Source organism: Pseudophryne corroboree, chromosome 1 (genome assembly GCF_028390025.1).
Source record: "Pseudophryne corroboree isolate aPseCor3 chromosome 1, aPseCor3.hap2, whole genome shotgun sequence".
NCBI lineage: Eukaryota > Metazoa > Chordata > Amphibia > Anura > Myobatrachidae > Pseudophryne > Pseudophryne corroboree.
This window is the reverse complement of record NC_086444.1, coordinates 579,610,930-579,632,892: the sequence shown is the minus strand read 5'-3', so window position 1 is coordinate 579,632,892 and position 21,963 is coordinate 579,610,930. Positions and strand designations below refer to the sequence as shown.

The following is a 21,963-nucleotide window of genomic DNA, read 5'->3' as shown; positions in this document are numbered from 1 at the left end:
TCCAAGGAGACCATAAATTCCTGGTCTTCCAGGCCCACAATTGCTGCACGCGGGGATTCCATCTTGAACTTGAACACCTTTAAATAAGGATTTAAGGCTTTCAGAGTCAGAATGGGTCTGACCGAACCATCTCGCTTCGGCACCACAAACAGGTTTGAGTAAAACCTCTTGCAGCAATGTGGTAGAGGTACTGGAACAATGACGTGGGATTGGACCAATTTTTGGATAGCCTGCTGTAACGTAACTTGCATATCCTCCAAAGCTGGTAAGCTTGATTTGAAAAATCGTTAGGGGGAGTACTGTTGAACTCCAGCTTGTAGCCCTGAGAAACGAGCTCCCTGACCCAGGCATCCTGGCAGGAGGACTCCCAGACGTGGCTGAAGTGACGCAGTCGAGCTCCCACCTCGAGATCCCCTTGGGGTGGGTTGGCACCATCATGCTGAGGCTTTAGTGGAAGCAGAACTGATGGACTGTTCCTGAGGACTGGTACTTGCAGGTTTCCTGGACTTACCTCTGGTACCTCTGGCTGCATTGGAGGCACCTCTGACCTTTGATCGAAATGTGCAAGACTGAAAGGACTGGACAGATGGTCCCAGATAGGAAGGTTTCGCCGGCGGGGCCCCAGAGGGGAGAAACATGGATTTCCCGGCAGTAACCTTGGAAATCCAGGCATCCAGCTCAACCCCAAAAATCCATTCCCCAGAAAAGGGGAGGGACTCCACATTACGTTTGGATTCTGCGACTGCAATCCACTGACGCAACCACAAGGCCCTGCGCGCTGACACCGCCATGGCCAACGTCCAAGCATTGATGTTCCCCATCTCCTTGAGGGAATCACAGAGGACACGAGTAGTGTCCTGAATGTGTTTTAGGAGGGTAACCATGGTAACTAAAGGCATATCCCCTGAGAGGCCCCCCTAAATTTGCTTGGCCCAAGAATGAATGGCATGGGTTATCCAGCAACCCGCAACGACCAGTCTTTGGAAAAGGCTGACTGCAGTGTATATAAATTTTATGGAAGTTTCTATTTTTCTATCCTCAGGTTCCTTCATGGCAAAGGAGCCTGGGACAGGTAGCACCGTCTTTTTAGAGAGTCGAGAGAGAGAGACATCCACCCCAGGGGGTTCCTCACAAAATTTTCTACCTTGAGGAGCAAATGGGAAAGTGTGCAAAAACTTTATGGACACTTGAAATTTTTTTGTCTGGATTCTTCCAGGCCTGTTTTCAGTGGCGGATCCAGGGGGGGTGGCACTCGGGCCCGTGCCCCCCCTGTCATTTGTGCCCCCCCGCTAGTGTCACTGAGACACGCTGCCGCTCAGTCCGGCGGCAGCGTGTCTCAGCTGTCGGGAGGAGAGCGCGGCTATCTGGCGGCGTGTTGCGGACTTCAAACCAGCCGCCAGTTCGTGAGCCAATCAGAGCTCGCGGACCGGCAGCCAATCAGGAGCCGCCGGTCCGCGAGCTCTGATTGGCTCACGAACTGGCGGCTAGTTTGAAGTCCTACACCACGCCAGACATAGCCGCGCTCTCCTCCTGACACCCTTAGAGCCAGCCGGGCAGAGAAGCAGCAGCAGCAGCGGTAAGCAGCTGCAGAACTGCTGTGGGGGGCATTTGTATACCTGCTGTGGGGGCAATTGTATACCTGGCACTGTGGGGGCAATTGTTTACCTGGCACTGTGAGGGCAATTGTTTACCTGGCACTGTGGGGGCATTTGTATACCTGACACTGTAGGGGCATTTTTGGATCTGGCACTGTAGGGGCATTTTTGGATCTGGCACTGTAGGGGCATTTTTGGATCTGGCACTGTGGGGGCATTTGTGGATCTGGCACTGTGGGGGCATTTGTGAATCTGGCACTGTGGGGGCAATTGTGGATTTGGCACTGCACTATTGGGGGCATATGTCTGTGTATCACGTTGCATTTTAATTGGCCACACTCACTATATGACTGCGGGCATTACTACAGGCAACATTACTACTGGGGGCAATACGGGCATTGCATAAGGGGCACCACTACTATGGGGTCTATATAAGGGGCACCAGTACCAGTACAGTGGACATTGCATAATGAGCGCTACAACTGTGGGCATTGTATAAGAAGCACCACCTCACATGCACCGAAGCCGCACGCAAATGTACTTCCCCTTCCATGGTGCCCCCCCTATCATTTTCTTCTGGATCCGCCCCTGCCTGTTTTAATAAGTTATCTAACTCTGGTGATTCAGGGAAAGTGACATTGGGCTTGTTTTGTACAAAGAAAAACAACTGCTGTGAAGAAGCATCCTCTAGAGGGAGCTGCAACACATCCCTTATAGCCAAAATGAGGGGTTTAATACCCTGAGTAGAATCAGTATCCCCACTAACGGGATCCGGGTCATCCCCATCATCCTGGACATCATTATTTGTATCAGAAAGTAGAGCAAGTAAACATTTCTGGGTACCTGCATGAGAGAGGGAAGGCTGTGCATCAGCCCTAGCAGCTAAATCTGTAACAGCTTGTTGCAGTAGCTGAGTTTTCTGCACATTAGCAGTGAGCTGGGATGACATATCTGACATCATAGTCTTAAGAGACCCTAACCAATGGGGCTCTGGACCCTCTCCCCCAGCCTCTTCACTAAGTTGTGAAGATTGACTACATTGCTCACAGGAAACAGGAGTCATTACACAATGGAGAGAATCTGGTGTGACATACACTGCACAGCTTTTGCTTACCCATATTCACAGTAAGTACAAACACATACACTTACAGATAGTTATAATGCAAGCCTGCTTTTCCTACTGTATGTGAGAGGAGATACACAGAGAGGGAAAAATACCAGCACAACCGGAGCTGCACAGCCCCAGTGAGACTGTCAGCTCTGTATCACAATAACACTAATAAATGCAGTCCTGAATAGGTTCAGAATAGTGTACACAAGCGGCTCTCCCCCTTTAGCTACACCCTGTACCAGTTTCCAGCATGTCTGTGAGGTAGGAAGCGCTGAGTGTGTACTGCTGATGGCTTCTGTAAGCAGAGGAAGGCGCTAAACGCCGCTGGTCCCGCTCTGAGGAAGCTCCACCCCTCCAATGGCGCCGGAGCTATACACAACATTTATACTGGCTTAGTCTCCCCTAAGCTTAAAACCTCACACAAGTGCTTGGGTAAGCATGTTTGAGCCAGTGTAGTCACGGGGGATCATAGCGGGACCCCCAGGGAGGGTCCCGTACATCGCGCCTGTGATCAGCCGCACTTTGAACCGGGGACTCCCCTAGCAGGGCTTCCGGTGTGTACTCACCACCGATGTCACCTTCAGGCAGCGTTAGGGGTGTGAGGCGTGCTGCGGCTGTGACAGCCAAGGCGCAGTGCCCTGCTGAACAAACAGCCCCTCAGGACGATGGTACTGCAGCAGGGAAGCGGCTCTGCACCTCGCAAGGCCAGTGACCGCCACCTCCCCCCCTACTAACTCCCACGGCGCAGGTATGCTGTTGCCCAGACAGCTTAACAACAAAAAAATAAAAGATTGAAATTAAATTGAAGAAAACTCTCTGGAGCTGCAGAGTGTGCATCCTCTCCTGAGGGTATTTTTTTCCAAACTGCCTGTGGGAGGGGGCATAGAGGGGAGGAGCCAGCACACCTAGTGAAGAAAATTTAAAGTGCACTGGCTCCTTTGAACGCCGTCTATACCCCATCGTACTAGTTTCTCCAAATATCCCTTATGGATGCTAGAGAAAAGTAATTATTAAATTGACCTTGAAAGTGAATCTTGTTTGCACACCTATTATCATAGTTTCCAAATTTCAGATTCCAGCGCTGCATCAGTTTTGCACTGGTAGTGCTTAAATAGACCTTATAATTGCAGCTCTGAATGATCACATGCAATCTACATTATACTATTCTGTGCTAACATTACTAAAGCCATGAGCCTCTAATGACATACAGGACAGCATGTCATTTGTATCATGCTAAAAGCTTCATCAGCCACTGGCACTCTTAAATTTCCCACAAATTCTCGTGAGTCACAGACATTATTTTATTGCAATGTGATAGCCCACCTGATACACTTCAAGGGCCGCATATGTGTCTCTCTGGCCTACAAAAGGGCCACAAATTGTTATATATTAAACAAATACGTAGGACAATAAAGAGACCCAATATGCCACATAAATAGATTTCACATATATAAAACATACCCTTTCGAGTTCCCTGTATGCCACTCAAATCCACACACACTACAAAATGCCACTCATTATGCCCACTTACCTAAAACACCCCTTTTAGAACAACAGCTATTCAGTAATGAAGTGTGGGTTTGGTGTTTGGCCCACTGGGCGCTAATAAGAAAAAAGTATGTGTGAACAATTAATCAAGGCAGATAAAGAGGCGGAAGCACGAAACGCGTCGGTGGCACCTCTTAGTGCAAGGAGTGACTATGTTTCCAGTAAGGATCTACAGGTCTACAGGTGAAAAGTTTTGGAACCCAGAAGGGTGTTCTTGGACACACCCCATTTCCACACCTCAGCGGCTCCATATCCACACACCGGGTAAGCTTTAAATACAGAGACAAATTGACCATTTGTTGTATCATCAACCTTTTGCAATACTATCATCATTTGGGTGTATGCACATCACCCTATTGTTTTTAATGCGTTCATTCCTTTTTAATGCTTTTACTATGTTTCATACATGTTTTTACACGCAACATAAAGTCTAATTAATTGTTCACACGTGTACTCTCGTCTACCTAGCGCCCAGTGGGCCAAACACCAAACCCACACTTCATATCTGTTCCCCAGGGATTACAGGAAAATCCCAGGTGTTAGACCCTATTCAGCAATGGGAATGTAGCTTTCCAGATCCACATAAACCATATCTATCAATTATTCAGTAATGTCTCTCGTACACTTATCCTAAATCTGCTCTTTAAGACAGAGGTTAAGTATGATGCTGCATATAACAGAGAAAAGAACTGATTAGCCATAGAGCAGGAAGGAGCTCGGGGGGAGGGGGGCAGCTGGACCTACCCACCAAATCACATACGTGACAGAGACAGATATATACATATATCTATATTTAAAATAAATATCTCTATCTATCGGGGGGCTGCAAAGGAGAGAGAGAAAGGACGAAGTGGGGGAGGAACATATGAAGTGGGAAGTGAGAATGGCGCAGGGCTTTTCCCAGAGGAGGGCCGGCCCACAGTAACTATCCACACATTGTAGGGGCTGGAGCTGGGTGCAGAGTGGAGGAATTCTCTGGAGGTGGGTGGAGAAGGGCTGTGGTGAGGGAGGAGTTGGAGCAGTCAGAAAGGGGAATATCTCCATCATGACACGGCCCGTGGTAGGCCTAGATGGCGGCCACACTGAGCCCCACAACCCAGTACATTGTCTGGTGCCTCTCTAATATTGCTGGAGCGAGACCCCCCATGCCCCTTCACCTTGTTCTGACATCTATGAGCGGCATGCACATATGTGTACTTGTATTGCTAAGATTATATGCAGTAATTAAAACCCCAGCCCACCTCCCCAGCTTCTTGTGCTATTTCTCAAAGCGTGTAATAAATTACTAACTTTCACAACGTGGCAGCGGTTGATCCCACTCTCCCATATTAAGACATTGCCGTTCGGAGCTTCCCACAATTTGATATCCTGGGTTACAGAACAGACTGATCTTGGAACCTGGCTTGAGCTCACTGATGGATGCACGTAAATGAGGAGAAGAGCCTTCCAAGGCAGGACAATCTACACAGTAATCAAACATTGACCATTGTTATTTTTAATATTATTTCTGGATAGGGATTTAGTTTTAACTGATGGAGGCACTACAATCCTTACCGGAACAGAATTTGCTCTTGTGGTCCACTTTTACTCTTCCAACAACACCTGGTAAGAAATCAGCCCAAGCTAATACATTTCCCTTTTGAAGATTTTGAGGACAAGAACTAGCCAAGGCTTTCACCTGGTGAATAAACAATTTAGTAAGATCAATTGTCATTGCTTAACAATGATTAGAATAGGCTAGTGTTAGTATACTCATCTTCTAGTCAATTACAAAATTCACATATATAAAAGTTAACCTGTTCAGGAGCTAGTGGATAATCCCATATATTAAGCTGACTGATTGAGCCAACAAAAGATTCGGCTGGGTTGAAGCCTTCTCCTCTTTGGTCTTGTTCCTGTGCAAGAACCAATGCACCACCACCTAAAACAGCAGAGTGTCACAATCAATATTAGACTATCTAGCAGATGATAAAATAGAATGTAAACACAAACCTCACAGCAAGTGCACCATATGCACCTAAAGTAAAATGACTGTTATGCAACATATTTTAATTGTTGTGAATTTCTATAATGCAGTTTTACTCATCCTTGGCCCTCAAGGCACACTAACAGTCCAGGTTTTAGTAATATCCATAGTAGAGCACAGATGAATACATCAAAATAATGGCGGTACTAAATAAGTTACCTGTGCTCACGTATGTCTATCCTTAAAACCTGCACAGTTAGTTTGCCTTGGGCACAGTGGTTGGGAATGTTATAATGTTTGAACATGCTTTTATTTTATTTTTACTTCAATGCATGCTAACACTCAGAATTTGAATGACTCCTAAGCTGTCTGTATATATGTTGCTTCATATACTTTATGTTAACACAATCATCATGGTAAAATAGTTTTTTATATTGATGAAGCATTTATACCCATTTTAATAATTGAACTGTTTCTGCAAAAACGAATAACCGGTTATTATAGAATCATCATTAGTAAATGATAGCTGTTAGTAAACTGACAATGAGAATTCTGATCATGCACAATTTTTAAAATTGTGTCATATGAAAAATCTATTTTTCCCATCAAAACTGGACTGTTTAGACGAACAAACAATTGTCACAATACAATTGTGTTTGAGTGGCCATGCATATCAAGCATGTCGTGTCCAAACAGACAGGGTTTAGATGTGTTAAATGGCTAAGGCCCTCATTCCGAGTTGATCGCTCGCAAGCTACTTTTAGCAGCTGTGAAAACGCATAGTTGCCGCCCACAGGGGAGTGTATTTTCGCTTTGCAGTTGTGCGAACACTTTTGTGCAGAACAAGACCAGCCCTGTAGTTACTTATTCTGTGCGATGATTGCTGCGACGAAGGTCCCGGTATTGACGTCAGATACCCGCCCAGCAAACACCCGGCCATGCCTGCGTTTTTCCAAACACTCCCAGAAAACGGTCAGCTGACACCCAGAAACTCCCACTCCCTGTCAATTTCATTGCGTCCGCCAGTGCTGGAAGCGTCACTAGAACCTGTGCAAAACCACAAAGCTCTTTGTACTTGTACAACGCACCTGCGCATTGCGGTGCATACGCATGCGCAGATTAGCCCCGTTCTGCCATAATCACTGTGCTGCGAAAATCCGTAGCGAGCAATCAACTCGGAATGACCCCCTAAACCCGTCTAAAGTTCTGCTTTGGTCAACATTGCGCACATTTCTTCTCGCAGCTCAGTTGGCTGCAAAAAGAAATGTCACCCTCAACCCGGCATCTAAATGGAGCAACAATTGAATTGCCCTGTATTGCGCCCCCTAGTGGTAGCCTTGCACAAAAGAAATTAAACTGGCACCATTGTGATTAATCTATTACTTAATTCTCCTCTGTCACCTTGGTAGATCTAATTTTGTCGACTGTGTAGATTTTGTTATTAATTCATGGTTGAAACCCACCAGGTATGTGCGCCCCTACTGATAAACCTTTTCCACCATCGGATAGTCTTCCATCAATGTACACTTTCCAGGACCCGTCAGTACTTGTCCAGGTAACAACAATGTGATGCCATTTGCCATCATTCACTGAAGGACAGTCAGTTATTTTCTCTTTTCCATTGACATAAAGTACCCATCTGCAAGGTAAAGAAAGCACCACAATGCTTATGTATATTACTTGTAACTGATGTACTCAAGAATAGAATTCAGAAACACGGTGGTCTCAAGAGGTTTCATCCAAATCTTTTGCACATAAATGAAAAGATTGCTTGCATGCAATCTGGAGTAATTTGTGGTAGTGTGTTCATAAGGAATGAGGTTATGTGACCGGCGGTCGGGAGACCGAATGCAAGGGGCTTCAGTGTGCTTCCTCTCCCCCCGCGTGCACCTCGCCGGACATCTCACAGCTGGGATCCTGGTGTCGGTATGGTGACCGGCGGTCCCAACCCGCTCATACAAATATGATGACAACCATGACCATAGATAGAGAGATCATTAGGGCCCACAAGATTCAACTAAATACTGTACGTTAAAAAAAAAGTTTGCAAAATGTCAAGTTGTTAAATAAACATAAACCATTCACAGTGACCAAAAGCAAGCATACAAACATGAAATACAACAATACAAGCAATATGAGCTTATACTGGATTTATATAAATAAATCCCTGGTAAGATAAGAAAGCCAAGAAAAAAAAAACCTTCTTTGCCATGACCAAAAATGAAAGGTTTGATGGCAAACCGGTTGTGCCAAAACACACAATATCATACAGAAAGAAACAAAAAAAAGTTGGTTACATCTGGATAGATGCAGAAAACTTGAGAAATATAATTAAAACTAATTAATGTGTATTAATATCACTTAATATATAATGTCACGCATTAAAGACGCGTAATATTAAAAAGGAATTATCACAAATAAAACTAATGTGCACTAATGCTGTATGCTACATTCCACCACCTCTCGCACAACATCCTAGATCTCTTTCATATCCCACCTCTTTTTCCGTCCCCTGCTCCTACCTGCCTTTCCATCCATGTCGGTTTCCCCAGTTTAAAGCCAAATATATTGACCCTGCTTTGCAGTATGTTTATTGGAAATATCTTGTAAATTATATGATTTGGTTTTTCTTATCTCAGCTCATAGTGTTCTTATGCAATTGTGGTATTAGTGACATATGTAATTGCCACACTCATGTATGGCACTACTTTTGAAATAAAAACAGTTAACAAAAAAAAAAACATACATTACTGTATGTAAAAAATAGGATTTTAATTACCTACCGGTAAATCCTTTTCTCATAGTCTGTAGAGGATACTGGGGTTACATTTAGTACCATGGGGTATAGACGGATCCACAAGGAGCCAGTCACTAAATACAGGTGCTATTCCAGAGGACTGGAAAAGAGCAAATGTAGTTCCACTGCACAAAAGTGGAAGCAAGGAAGAAGCAAGTAACTACAGACCAGTAAGCCTTACATCAGTAGTAGGGAAAGTAATGGAAAAACTATTAAAAGAAAGAGTAGTGGAATATCTTAAATCAAACAATTTACAGGATCCAAAACAGCATGGATTCACTGGTGGGAGATCATGCCAAACAAATCTTATTTACTTTTTTGACTCTGTGATGAAAATAATAGATCAAGGGGGAGCTGTAGATGTAGCATATCTAGACTTTAATAAGGCATTTGACACTGTCCCACATCGCAGACTGCTAAATAAACTTGAAAGCCTGGGGGTGGATTATAAATAAGTTAAATGGATAAGAACCTGGTTGCAGGATAGGAAACAGACAGTCGTAGTTAATGGAGTGCAATCTATGGAGGGAAATGTTACCAGTGGAGTACCCCAGGGATCTGTACTTGGTCCAGTTCTCTTTAATATCTTTGTTGGTGACATTGCAGATGGTATTGAAGGGAAGATATGCCTTTTTGCAGATGATACAAAGATATGCAACAGGGTAGACACACCGGGAGGGGTCAAACAAATGATTAATGACCTAGGTAGGCTTGAGAAATGGTCAAGAACGTGGCAACTACAGTTTAATGCTAAAAAATGCAAAATCATGCACTTGGGTCTCAAAAACCCAAAGGCTAAGTATAGTATCAAGGGTACTATAATGGAAACTACTGAGGAGGAAAGAGATTTAGGAGTCACTATTTCAAGTGACTTGAAGGCAGGAAAGCAATGCAACAAAGCAATGAGAAAGGCAAGTCAGATGCTTGGTTGCATAGGGAGAGGAATCAGTAGCAGGAAAAAAGAAGTGATAATGCCACTGTATAGGTCATTGGTACGGCCCCATCTGGAATACTGTGTCCAGTTCTGGAGACCCTATCTCCAGAAGGATATAAATACATTAGAGAGTGTACAAAGGAGGGCAACTAAAATGGTGCATGGCCTACATCACAAAACTTACCCGGAAAGGCTAAAAGATCTTAACATGTATAGTTTGGAGGAGAGAAGGGAAAGAGGGGACATGATAGAAACTTTCAAATATATCAAGGGTCTTAACAAAGTTCAGGAGGGAAACATTCTTCAAAGGAAAAGAAGTATTAGAACTCGAGGGCATACATTGAGACTGGAGGGGGGGAGGTTCAGGGGAAATTTAAGGAAAAATTACTTCACAGAAAGGGTAGTGGATAAGTGGAATAGCCTCCCATCAGAGGTGGTAGAGGCTAAGACTGTAGGGCAATTTAAACATGCTTGGGACAGGCATATGAATATCCTTACAAAGAATTAAGGTTAAAAAAGGGTTGAGATTGCCTAAAGGATAAAATAAAAAAGGGGCAGACTAGATGGGCCAAGTGGTTCTTATCTGCCGTCAATTCTATGTTTCTATGTTTCTATGAGCCATGGGCACTTTAAGAATTTGGTAGTGTGGGCTGGCTCCTCCCTCTATGCCCCTCCTACCAGACTCGGTCTAGGAAACTGTGCCCGAGGAGGAGGACATACTTTGAGAGAAGGATATGAAGGATAGTGGTGAGATTCTGAACCAGCACACACAAACCAGAGGAAAGCTATGCTAACCCAACTTTAAACAGGAACAGCAACAGCTGAACCAACAATACTTAACAAAGTAACGGTGCAGGAAGAATGAAGCACCGGGCGGGCGCCCAGTATCCTCTATGGACTACGAGAAAAGGATTTACCGGTAGGTAATTAAAATCCTATTTTCTCTTACATCCTACAGATTACTGGGGTTCCATTTAGTACCATTGGGATTTACCAAAGCTCCCAAACCGGGTGGGAGAGTGCTGAGGTTCCTGCAAAACTGATTGATCAAACTGAAGGTCCTCAGAGGCCAAAGTATCAAACTTGTAGAACTTAGCAAACGTGTTCGAACCAGATCAAGTAGCCGCTCGGCAGAGCTGTAAAGCCGAGACACCTCGGGCAGCCACCCAGCAAGAACCCACCGGCCTAGTAGAGTGGGCCTGTACAGATTTTGGAACCGGCAAACCTGCCGTGGAATAAGCATGCTGGATAGTGAGCCTGATCCAGTGTGCAATTGTCTGCTTTGAAGCAGGACACTCAATTTTATTGGGATCATAGAGAAAGAACAGCGAGTCGGATTACCTGTGACGAGCTGTCCTCCTTACGTATACCTTCAAAGCCAACACAACATCCAAAGACTTTGAAGTAGTAGAAGTGTCGGTGATAATCCGAACCACAACAGTTTGGTTAATGTGAAACGCAGACACCACTTTAGGAAGAAATTGCTGACGAGTTCTGGGTTCAGCTCTGTCCTCATGAAAAATGAAATAGGGGCTCTTGTGAGACAAAACCCCAGCTCTGACACACGTCTTGCTGACGCCAAGTCCAACAGTGTGACGGTCTTCCACATAAGATATTTTACGTCCACCTCCTGTAACGGTTCAAATCAGTCCGACTGGAGGAACTGCAGCACCAAATTGAGATCCCAATGTGCTGTGGGAGGCACAAAGGGAGGTTGGATGTGCAGAACACCTTTCAAGAACGTCTGGACCTCAGGGAGAGAAGCCAATTGTTTTTGAAAGAAAATGGACAAGGCCGAAATCTGGACTTTTAGTGAGCCTAGACGTAGGCCAACATCCATACCTGCCTGCAGAAAAAGCAGGAAACATTCCAGATGAAGTTCCACTGCAGAAAAATGTCTGCTCTCACACCAAGAGAAGTATTTCTTCCAAATACGGTGGTAATGCTTAGACTTTACCCTCTTCCTGGCTTGGATCATAGTTGGGATAACTTTGTTAGGGATCCCTCTTCTGGCTAGAATCAGCTGTTCAACTTCCATGGCATCAAACGTAGCCGCGGTAAGTCCTGACAGACGAATGGGCCCTGTTGCAGAAGATCCTCGCGAAGAGGTAGAGGCCACGGATTTTCGAGAAGAATCTCCAGAAGGTCCGCGTATCAGGCCAGTCCGGAGCAATGAATATTGCTTGAAATTTTTCCATTTTTACTCTTTTTAGATTTCTTGGGATCAGAGGAAGTGGAGGAAAAATGTACACCATCTGATAGACCCATGGAGTCGTCAGAGCGTCTACCGCCACTACCTGTGGGTCTCTTGACCTGGAACAATACCACTTGAGCTTCTTGTTGAGACAAGAGGCCATCATGTCAATTTGTGGATATCCCCATCGACTTATCAAGCACATGAACACTTCCAGGTGAAGGCCCCACAACCCCGGGTGCAGGTCATGTCTGCTGAGGAAGTCTGATTCCCAGTTGTCTACTCCCGGAATGAAGACCGCTGACAGCGCCACAACGTTTTTTTCTGCCCAGAGGAGAATTCTTGACACCTCTGACAATGCTGCTCTGCTTTTCGTTCCGCCCTGTCAGTTTATATACGTCACTGCCGTCACATTGTCCGACTGGACCTGAATGGCCCGATCTTGAAGAAGATATGAGGCCTGCAGAAGGGCATTGTATATGACCCTGAGTTCCAGAATGTTGATCGGAAGGATGACTTCCTGACTTGACCATCTTCCTTGAAACTGCACGCCCTGGGTGACTGCTCCCCAACCTCTGAGGCTTGTGTCCGTGGTTAACAGGATCCAGTCCTGAATTTTGAACGTCCGACCCTCAACGAAGTGAGAAATCTGTAGACACCACAGAAGGGAGATCCTGGCTTTTGGCGACAGACAGATTCTCTGATGCATGTGAGAATGCAAACCGAACCATTTGTCCAACAGATCAAGCTGGAAGGGTCTTACGTGAAAACTTCCGTATTGAAGTGCCTCGTAAGAGGCCACCATCTTCCCCAGAAGGCAAATGTATAGATGCACTTATATCCGGGTTGGCTTCAGGACATCCCGAACCATCGACTGGATTACTAGTGACTTTTCCAATGGAAGGAACACTTTCTGCGACTCCGTGTCCAGTATCATTCCCAGGAATGGGTGCCTTCGTGTTGGCTCTAGGTGAGATTTCGGAAGGTTCAGAATCCACCCGTGATCCTGGAGAAGTTTGGTTGCGAGACCAATGCTGTCCTCTCCCTGGACCGCGCCTTTATCAGAAGATCGTCCAGGTATGGAATTATATTCAGTCCCTGTTTGCAGAATATAAACATCATCTCTGCCATCACTTTGGTGAATAGCCTCGGTGCCGTGGAGAGACCAAATGGCAGGGCCTGGAACTGGTAGTGACAGTCCTGCAGTGCAAACCATAAATTAGCCTGATGAGGTGGCAGGATAGGAATGTGAAGGTACGCATCCTTGATAACCGGAGACACTAGGAATTCACCTTCCTCGAAACCTGAGCTCACCACTCTCAGAGACGCCATCTTGAACTTGATCACTCTTAAGAACGGGTTCAAGAACTTGAGGTTCAGAATCGGTCGTTCTGAACCGTCCGGTTTTGGTACTACAAACAAGTTGGAATAGTACCCCTTGTTGTGTAGATGAGGTGGAACTGGAACAATGACTTGAGTCTGTACCAGTTTTTGGATGGCATGCTGTAAAGTTATACTTGCCGCTTGTGAAGCTGGTAAGCCCGATTTGAAGAATCTGTGAGGTGGGAGCTCTTGGAACTACAGTCTGTAGCCCTGGGAAATAAGATCTATGACCCAGGGATCCCAGCACGAACTTGAATAGATGAGACTGTAGAATTTTAGTCAGGCTCCCACCTGACAGTCCTCCAGACATCGCGGTCCACGGTCATGCTGAAGGCTTTGAGGAAGCAAAGCCTGAGCATCTGCAGTTGCTGGTTTGCGTGGTTTACCTCTTGCGCCTCTGGAGGCTGTAGAAGCACCTCTGATTTTAACCCTTAAACTTGGCCATCCGAAAGGACTGTAAATTTAAAGCTGAATAAGCTTTCCTGGCTGGGGGAGCTGCGGAAGGAAGATACATAGACTTACCCACAGTAGCTTTGGAGATCAATTTGTCTAGTTCGTCTCCAAACAATGCCTCTCCTGTGAAGGGTAGGCCTTCCACGCCCTTCCTGAAGTTCAAGTCTGCAGTCCACTGGCGTAGCCATAAGCCCCTGTGTGCTGACACTGCCATAGCGGTGGTGCATGCATTAAGCAAACCTATCTCTTTTATGGCTCCCACCATAAAGTTCACAGAGTCCTGTATATGCTGCAGGAGTAAAACAACATACCCCCTAGAAAAGGAATCTAACCCCTCAATTAGGTCACCTGACCATTTAGCAATGGCTTTTGTGATCCACGCACATGCAATAGTGGGTCTCTGGGCCACCCCAGCAGCTGTATACAATGATTGGAGTGTAGTCTTTTACGATCAGCGGTGTCTTTTAGGAAGACTGCACAGGGGACAGGCAATATAATTTTTCGTGATAGCTTAGAGACTGATGCGTCCACTATCTTTGGATTTTCCCATTTTTTCCTATCCTCCAGAGGAAAAGGAAAAGATAAAAGCAACCTTTTAAGGATCTGAAATTTCTTATTAGGATTAACCCACGGTTCTTCAAACAGGGTATTCAATTCCTTTGATGCAGGAAAAGTGACTGAGGACTTCTTTTTTACATTAAAATAAGATTCCTCACACTCCTCTAACACCTTATCGGGAATTTGCATAACATCTGATAGCCTCTATGAGAGCCTCTCTTCCCTGTGACAGAGTAGAACCCCCCCCCCCTCCAAATCCACCTCGCCCCCTCCATGTCTGACCCGTCAGTGTCAGACTGCAGTACATGGGCCAGAGATCGTTTTTGCGGACAAATGGGAGGGGACTGAGATGCTGGTTTGGGGATTGAGTCTCTATTCATAATCTCATCCACAGTCTGTCTTAAGTATTGCATCTCTTTCTCATTGCGGGATAATTTCGTAGAAATATTGGAGATCATTCCCTTACTGAAATTTACCCACTCCGGTTCAGCTCCGTTATTCTGGGAAAGTGTAATGCCCTGAGTACGCAGTAGTGAGCCCCTGGTGAAGAGGAACACTCCACTGTACAAGAAACACACTCTGCCTGACATAATGTAAATGTGACAGCACACACACACACACACACACACACACACACACAGGAAAAGGTTAAGCACAATTAACCCACAAAGAGCCCTTTAGGGAGATACAGAGTTATCTGGAGCCAGTCCCCACTGTGCCCTTAAAGCTTATGCCAAGCTTAGCTGGGTCGCAGACTAAGTACTCTGATAGGAGACTTAGTACACTAATAATCGCTCTCCCCCTGCTATGACCCCCTGGTACCACTGAGCTAATATGGAGTCTCTCCGGAGGAGCAGCGCATCTCTGTCAGTCAGCGTCTGTGTCCACTGCAGAGGGAAATTGGCACTGGTGAGCTGCTGGATCCGCTCATAGTGAAGGCCCCGCCCCTTCAATTGCGCACGGTCTTCCTGCTTTTTTTTATACTGGCTGAGGTAATCTGGAGCCTAAAATGGAGAGAAAACCATTTTAAGGCTGTTTTTGCCAGTGTGGGTACTGTGTACAGCGTACTGAGACGCAGCTGTGTACTGTGTCTGGAGACGAATTCCGCCCCGGTTAGAAGCCGTGCGTCTCTGTACCCTCATGCCACCATAATTGCCAGCGCCCCACTAACCGGGATGCTGGCTTAGTACTCACCACTCTTCATTCTTCTGGCTCTGTTAGGGGTGGCGGCGTGCTGCGGGAATGTATGCTCGCCGTGGTGGAGCTTGCAAATAGTTCCCTCAGGAGCTCAGTATCCTGTCAGTGGGGAACGGGACCATTAACCCTTCAAGAGGTTGGGCCGTCCACCGTCCCCCCTTAAGTCCCAAGAAGCAGGCAGGCTGGTGTCATCCAGCCCGGCCTTAAAACAACAAACATATAAAATAAATGCAGAAAACTCTTCAGGAGCTTCCATAAGCGTGACCGGCTCCTCCAGGCACATTTTCTAAACGGAGTCTGGTAGGACGGGCATAGAGGGAGGAGCCAGCCCACACTATCAAATTCTTAAAGTGCCTATGGCTCGTAGTGGACCCGTCTATACCCCATGGTACTAAATGGAACCCCAGTATCCTCTAGGATGTAAGAGAAATGTATTTAGAAAGAAGAAATGAACACACAAACCGGACCTGTATGCCAGAGTATTCTATTGAACACAACGTAACCAGTGTCATTTGTATCCATAAAAGATTAGTTCTTATTATCACTAGGCCAGTTAGAACGCACAAAGGAATAGTATTAGCACATTTTAACATTAATATAATCCCACTGTTATTGATCTTAAAATAAATCTTATTTGGTTATACAGTGGGGAATTATAAGGGTAATGAATGACACAAAGGTGATGACATTGGTAGCTGATTACTGTCTCTGAATATAATAAGCCACTATGTTGGTGAAAGTATCAATATTGTGGAAACCATCACAACTTTCAATAGGATACATTCTTATATCTGAAACATGAATTGTAACATGGAATGATTGATGTGACAGTATCACCATGTTACTCTGTGTGATGTATGGAATACTGTATCCCTTTTGGTGATTCTCACTTTTCAAAAAGTTGGAATAAACTTATTTATTAATGCATTCACTTTATTTGTTTCTGTGTAACTACTGTATATTCTGTTTGTATGACCATTCAACGGGTTTATTGATCTAAATTGCATAGCTCCAACATCTCATTTCTTCTTTATATCCTGTTAGAGAATTGGGCTGTGCATCATATTTATTAAATGTCCAGCACGCAATCAATTTGCCGGCTGTAAATACCCCACTCCTTTCCTGACAGAAAGTAATGGGATTGTTGTAAAATCACTGACATGGTGGTTCTATATGTTACTGCTTCTTAGGATAGCAAGACAACTTAGGTAATTATAATTAAATACAGAGTAATGTCAAGTGGTCATAAGTGATATTGAGGCTGAGCAAAATGGCTTTAGACAATATTATACGGATTAAAGTGTAAAACGGCAATAGTACACAAAGACTCCCCAGAAACATATTGGTGTAAATGTCTAAATATCATGCACCACAAGTAAGAAAAGTAGTTCATTTCCACTAATTGTCCTTAACTTGCCACTAATTCAGACCCAGGTCTGGAGTTTTATCCATTGTGCCTCCTAGCCTCTTGGCCCTGCTGTCCTCACCTTAGAGCTCGAAGGTTTAAGATTTTCCCACAAACTATCTGTATAAAATATTTATTTTCTAGAAGTATTCAGAAATGACAATGATCACAATTACACACCACTTCAGCAGAAATAAAAATAAAACACCCTATCAAAACATGGAGTCATGAGGGGAATTGCCAGCAAGAAATAATAATAAAAAAAAAAAACCCAGCTGCAGGGTTTTGCTATTGAATTAGAGGACTTTTTTTTACACACCTCCAGAGCAGGTCTGATTTTTCCTAAAATTATTATTTTTGTGACTTGCTCTGGCGCCCCGGTGGCATCCAAGAGGACTAATTATGATGGGTTTTATCAGCTATCAGAACTTTACATGCGGGGCATTGCTTTTTAACATTTGTAAGGTGAAGGGAAATACACCTGTATCAGGGTTATGGGTTTTTATGAAAATGGAAATCACGAAGGTCTAGCATTGAGTACCAATTTACAATGAGGAAGTAAAACCTAATCTAGGCATAGGGAGGAGGAGCATAGGTGTAACAGCCTCTTAAACCCTGTCAAGTTAGCTGTTTTTATACCACCCCCCCCCCCCCCAACACACACACACACACACACACACAATGCTCCAGTCACAATCCTAGCTCTGCACAAATACGGTAATCTATCTACCTCAACTAAAGAATATATTAAGGAAGTGATTGACATGAAGAGTAAATTAGGGCTGCTATTTTCTCTAGTCCTACTCAGCTCATGATGTCAGGCTCTATACTGCTAACAGTATTTGCCTCTAAATTTAATCTATTACAGAGCTGCCCGACAGTGTTCCACTGCTGCGTCTTGGAACGCAGTAGCCAATAAGAGAAACACAAAGGAAGCATCTATTTACACAAGACACCTCCTGTAGCATTTGCATATATTCACACAGCAGCTGCGTCTTGTGTGGCCTGCGTCCACCTCTAAATTAGCCTCTATGTAGACTGTGCTAAGTGGATAAGGAACTTGCCTGGACCTGGAGGTTCATTTTGATAGGAACTGTTCCCATTTCATTAGTAGTACCAGTGTAAGTGTAAGCTATACCCATACACACAGCATCTCACATATGACATTGCGTTAATGGTGCAATACAGGTTAATTAGACGGCTGCTTCAACCGGTATGATTGTAATTGGTAAGCACATGTATTTGCAATACTTCTTTATTGGCAGGCAGCGATACTGTATGATTGCTATAATTACTGAATCACATTAATGAGTTAACTGTCAAGAACGTTAGTAAAACTGTTAATTTATATAATTTCTTCTTTATGTTTTACATTTTCAATATGCAGCTGTGACTTTTTAAAATCAATACATATATGTAAATTACATTCAATCTCCCAGTATGTACCCAAAGAAGAATCCCCCCCCAATTTCTCTATGCAGATTCAGGCACCTGAAAGGGTTAAGTCCCAGTCGGACTGATTAACTAAAAATGTACTCATTTAGGTATAATAGATAAATGGTGGAGGATGCAGACATCTGGCCCCACTGTTCTGTTTATCAAGGTAAAGGAAATCAATGATAATATTAGCATTAGTGTTTTAATTACCCGTTATAGTCTGTGAGTAGAAATGCATTATCACTGCCGTTGTCAATAGCATATGATATTGGTGTTCCATAATTAGTGGCATCAGAAGATCTCATCCAGAAAGCACAGGTGATGGCGCTCAGTGTGGGTAAAATGCTATCAAGCATGACATAGCCATATATCCCAGAGACTTCAAATTCCAGATTAAATCCAGAGGACTGTTCTGCACCAAACAAAAATATTTTAGCTTTGCGGTTCACAATTTTAAAAATAAATATAGCAAGATCTGTTTACAAAATAATTGAGATGGTTCATGTTATTTATATAAAGATTAAAAAGAGCAAGATAAATTAATTCTGCTTAATAATAAGGTGAAAAGAATGATTTGCTAATTGTTAATCCCACGTAATACATGGTGAGCTAGACACATTGGGCGGTATTCAATTCTTTTCACCCTCTTCCACACCTGTTCTGTTTCTGCTGACTGGCGTGGTACAATCATTTCAGCTCGCTACCCCTGCGGTAGTGAGGGTACCCAACCTGTTACACAGCTAAACCTGACTACTATGGGCGCTATATGCGCGATTACGGGAACCACATTAGAAAGGAAATTGGGCGTGATATATCATTTGAATTCCCTCCATTAGATTAAGGGGACTATTTAGTTAGTGTTAAACAGTTTAGGCATATTTTTGTATCGGGGCTATTCAGAGGTGTAGCATGACGCCATGGTGCCCGAAGCAAGTGCATGCTATGACGTACCCTAGGACAGTGGATTGGGGCATGATGGGTCCACTGGGGAAATGCAATGTTTGGGTCCCGAGAAATTGTGCTTCCTGTGGAAAGCCACTGACTTTAGCATAAGAGAAAGAAGAAGATTGTGAGTTAAGAGGGCAGATGTGCAAAATTATGTGGATAGTGTGAATAGGGCAAAAGAAAAAGAGGGAGATTTATAAAAGCTTGGAGAGAGGTTAAGTGCAGAGAGATAGAGTACTAACCAATCAGCTCCTAAATTTCATTTTTCAAACACAGCCTGTAACATGACAGAAGATGATTGGTTGGTACTTTGGGGTAGATGTATGACAAGACATTAATGGGGTAAAGTGGTATCAGTGCACCTTATGTGCGCTAATACCACTTCTCCCCATGGTCTGTATTATTGTGGTGATGTGTGGTAAATGCAGGGGCAATATGCGCCTCTTTTAATATCAGTGCTATCTTTTTGAGATGTGCTTGCTGATGTGCCCACCAATGTGTGAATGGACAGTGGCACTGGAGGGAGAGAGATAGAAGAAAGGTAAAAGAAGAAATAGAGGATACAATAAAGATATATAAAACACATAAAATTAGAGGGAGACCTACAGAGGGAGACATATAGAGGGAGAAAGGCATGGACACACACAAAGAGCGACACAGATTCAATACACAAATGCGCAAAAACAGGGGCGGTCACAGAGACAAACACATTTGGGGGAGGAGAAGGGGGTGCTGGAGTAGTGATATAAAAAGCTAGTACTGCGCACAAACAGAAGAAATCTGTCTGCCACTGCATCCATATTAAAAAGCATGCATTCCTGAAATACAGAAAATAAAAAAATAAAAAACCTTACCAATGAACTTACCAATATTAGAAGAAACCTGACTCCTAAACCAGCATGTGTACTCCTCTAGTATGACAGCAGGGAAAGGGACAGCTGAGGAGTTGCTGAGGAAATGCAGGAAGAGAGCAGTGCTCCACCACCTCCACCCATGCTATGCCCCAGAGGCTATTTACCAAAAGCTTAAGCCAGGTAACATAGAATATGGCATTTGTTTGCTCTCAATAGGGACAGTGATGTGCAGCAACTGAATTATCTCCAGAAAGCTCAGCCTTCCTGAGCTTGACCCCAATAGCTAATGCTATCTAACGATGGCATTAGCGACTGAAGACAATAGGGTACAGTATCGATGGAAAGGATCTCAACCTGTAAATTCTTTCCTTCACTGTTGAGATAAGGCAAAAGAACTCTCGAGGGGACACGGTCATCGCTGGACAGCCTCTTAATGAATGGGCATGGCTGTAATAGTACATTGCGGTGTTCATTCATCTGTTATCGCCGCAAATAGCATGCTATAGAGCAGTGATCGGTTAAAAGTAGCTATAGAGGTTGCTGCAATCATTTATTGTTCTAGGAATTGCAAGTTACATTTCAAAGCTCAGTGTTTTTTTCTGCCTTTTGATTTGATTGTGATTACTAAAAGGTAACATTAAGCAGAACCTAAACATCCTAATGCCTGGTAATACTAGAGGAGACAATGTTGAGTTGCTAGTCTCTTGTGTAGATCTTAAACTTACACAGACTCATTCCAGCTTAACTTGAAAATTATTTCAGTTTTTTTTTTAAGTTTCAATCCAGGCCTGTGGAGTTTTTAGTATTTTGGGGGTTAACTGAAAATAGAAATCTCTATCAACTGAACACCAGCAAAGAATAATCAAATAGTGCCAGTAGCATACAGATATAGATAGAATATGTGGATCTAACACCAGAAACCAAAATGCATTTTCAGCAGTAAACAAAATGAGTAATACCTGTTTCACACCTGCTTCCTGCAAATCCTGGTGAGCATTTACAAATATAAGAATTTATGCCATCTATACACTTAGCCAGGTTAAGGCAGGGACTGGATTCACATTCATTGATGTTAACTTCACAGAATTGTCCGGTAAAACCCTTCACACACTGGCACCTACAGTAAAAAAAAACAAAAAAAAAAAACCAATATCTTACAAGTACACAAAGAAACAGGAGAACATAACAAAGCTATGAATGCACCAAAATACAGTAAGTAGATAATTGTATTTGTATTTTTAAATTATGCATATACAGTAATTGGCTCATCAGTTATTATATTCAAGATGTGTTATAATATGAGCACTCTCTTACCCCTTTCTATATAAAGTGATATCAACTTAATTTTTGGCTGGTTTTTGCTCATAAGGAATATTGGGGCAGATGCATTAACCTGGAGAAGGCATAAGGAAGTGATATGCCACTAATAAGTGCAAGGTGATAAATGCACCAACCAGGGTTGGCTAGTTTAAACCACCTTGGTATTATTCCACTTTCCTGTTGCTTGTGGTCTTCATCTAAGTAAGCTGAACCAATGCAGTAAATCACACACACAACAAAGATATAGGGAGGTAAATCAGATAAGA

The 21,963-nt window shown here is 43.8% G+C and overlaps 1 protein-coding gene across 1 annotated transcript in view; it reads right to left on the bottom strand.

The window, feature by feature from the left end:
* SVEP1 (sushi, von Willebrand factor type A, EGF and pentraxin domain containing 1) overlaps window positions 1-21,963 on the bottom strand; it is a 598,519-nt gene that overhangs the window by 158,092 nt on the left and 418,464 nt on the right. The window contains exons 25-30 of the mRNA XM_063914219.1: window positions 21,337-21,494; window positions 18,789-18,990; window positions 7,684-7,859; window positions 6,051-6,175; window positions 5,809-5,932; window positions 5,545-5,715 (exon numbers count right to left, since the gene is read on the bottom strand). Coding sequence (XP_063770289.1) covers window positions 5,545-5,715; window positions 5,809-5,932; window positions 6,051-6,175; window positions 7,684-7,859; window positions 18,789-18,990; window positions 21,337-21,494 — 956 coding nt within the window. The remainder of the gene's footprint in view (window positions 1-5,544; window positions 5,716-5,808; window positions 5,933-6,050; window positions 6,176-7,683; window positions 7,860-18,788; window positions 18,991-21,336; window positions 21,495-21,963) is intronic.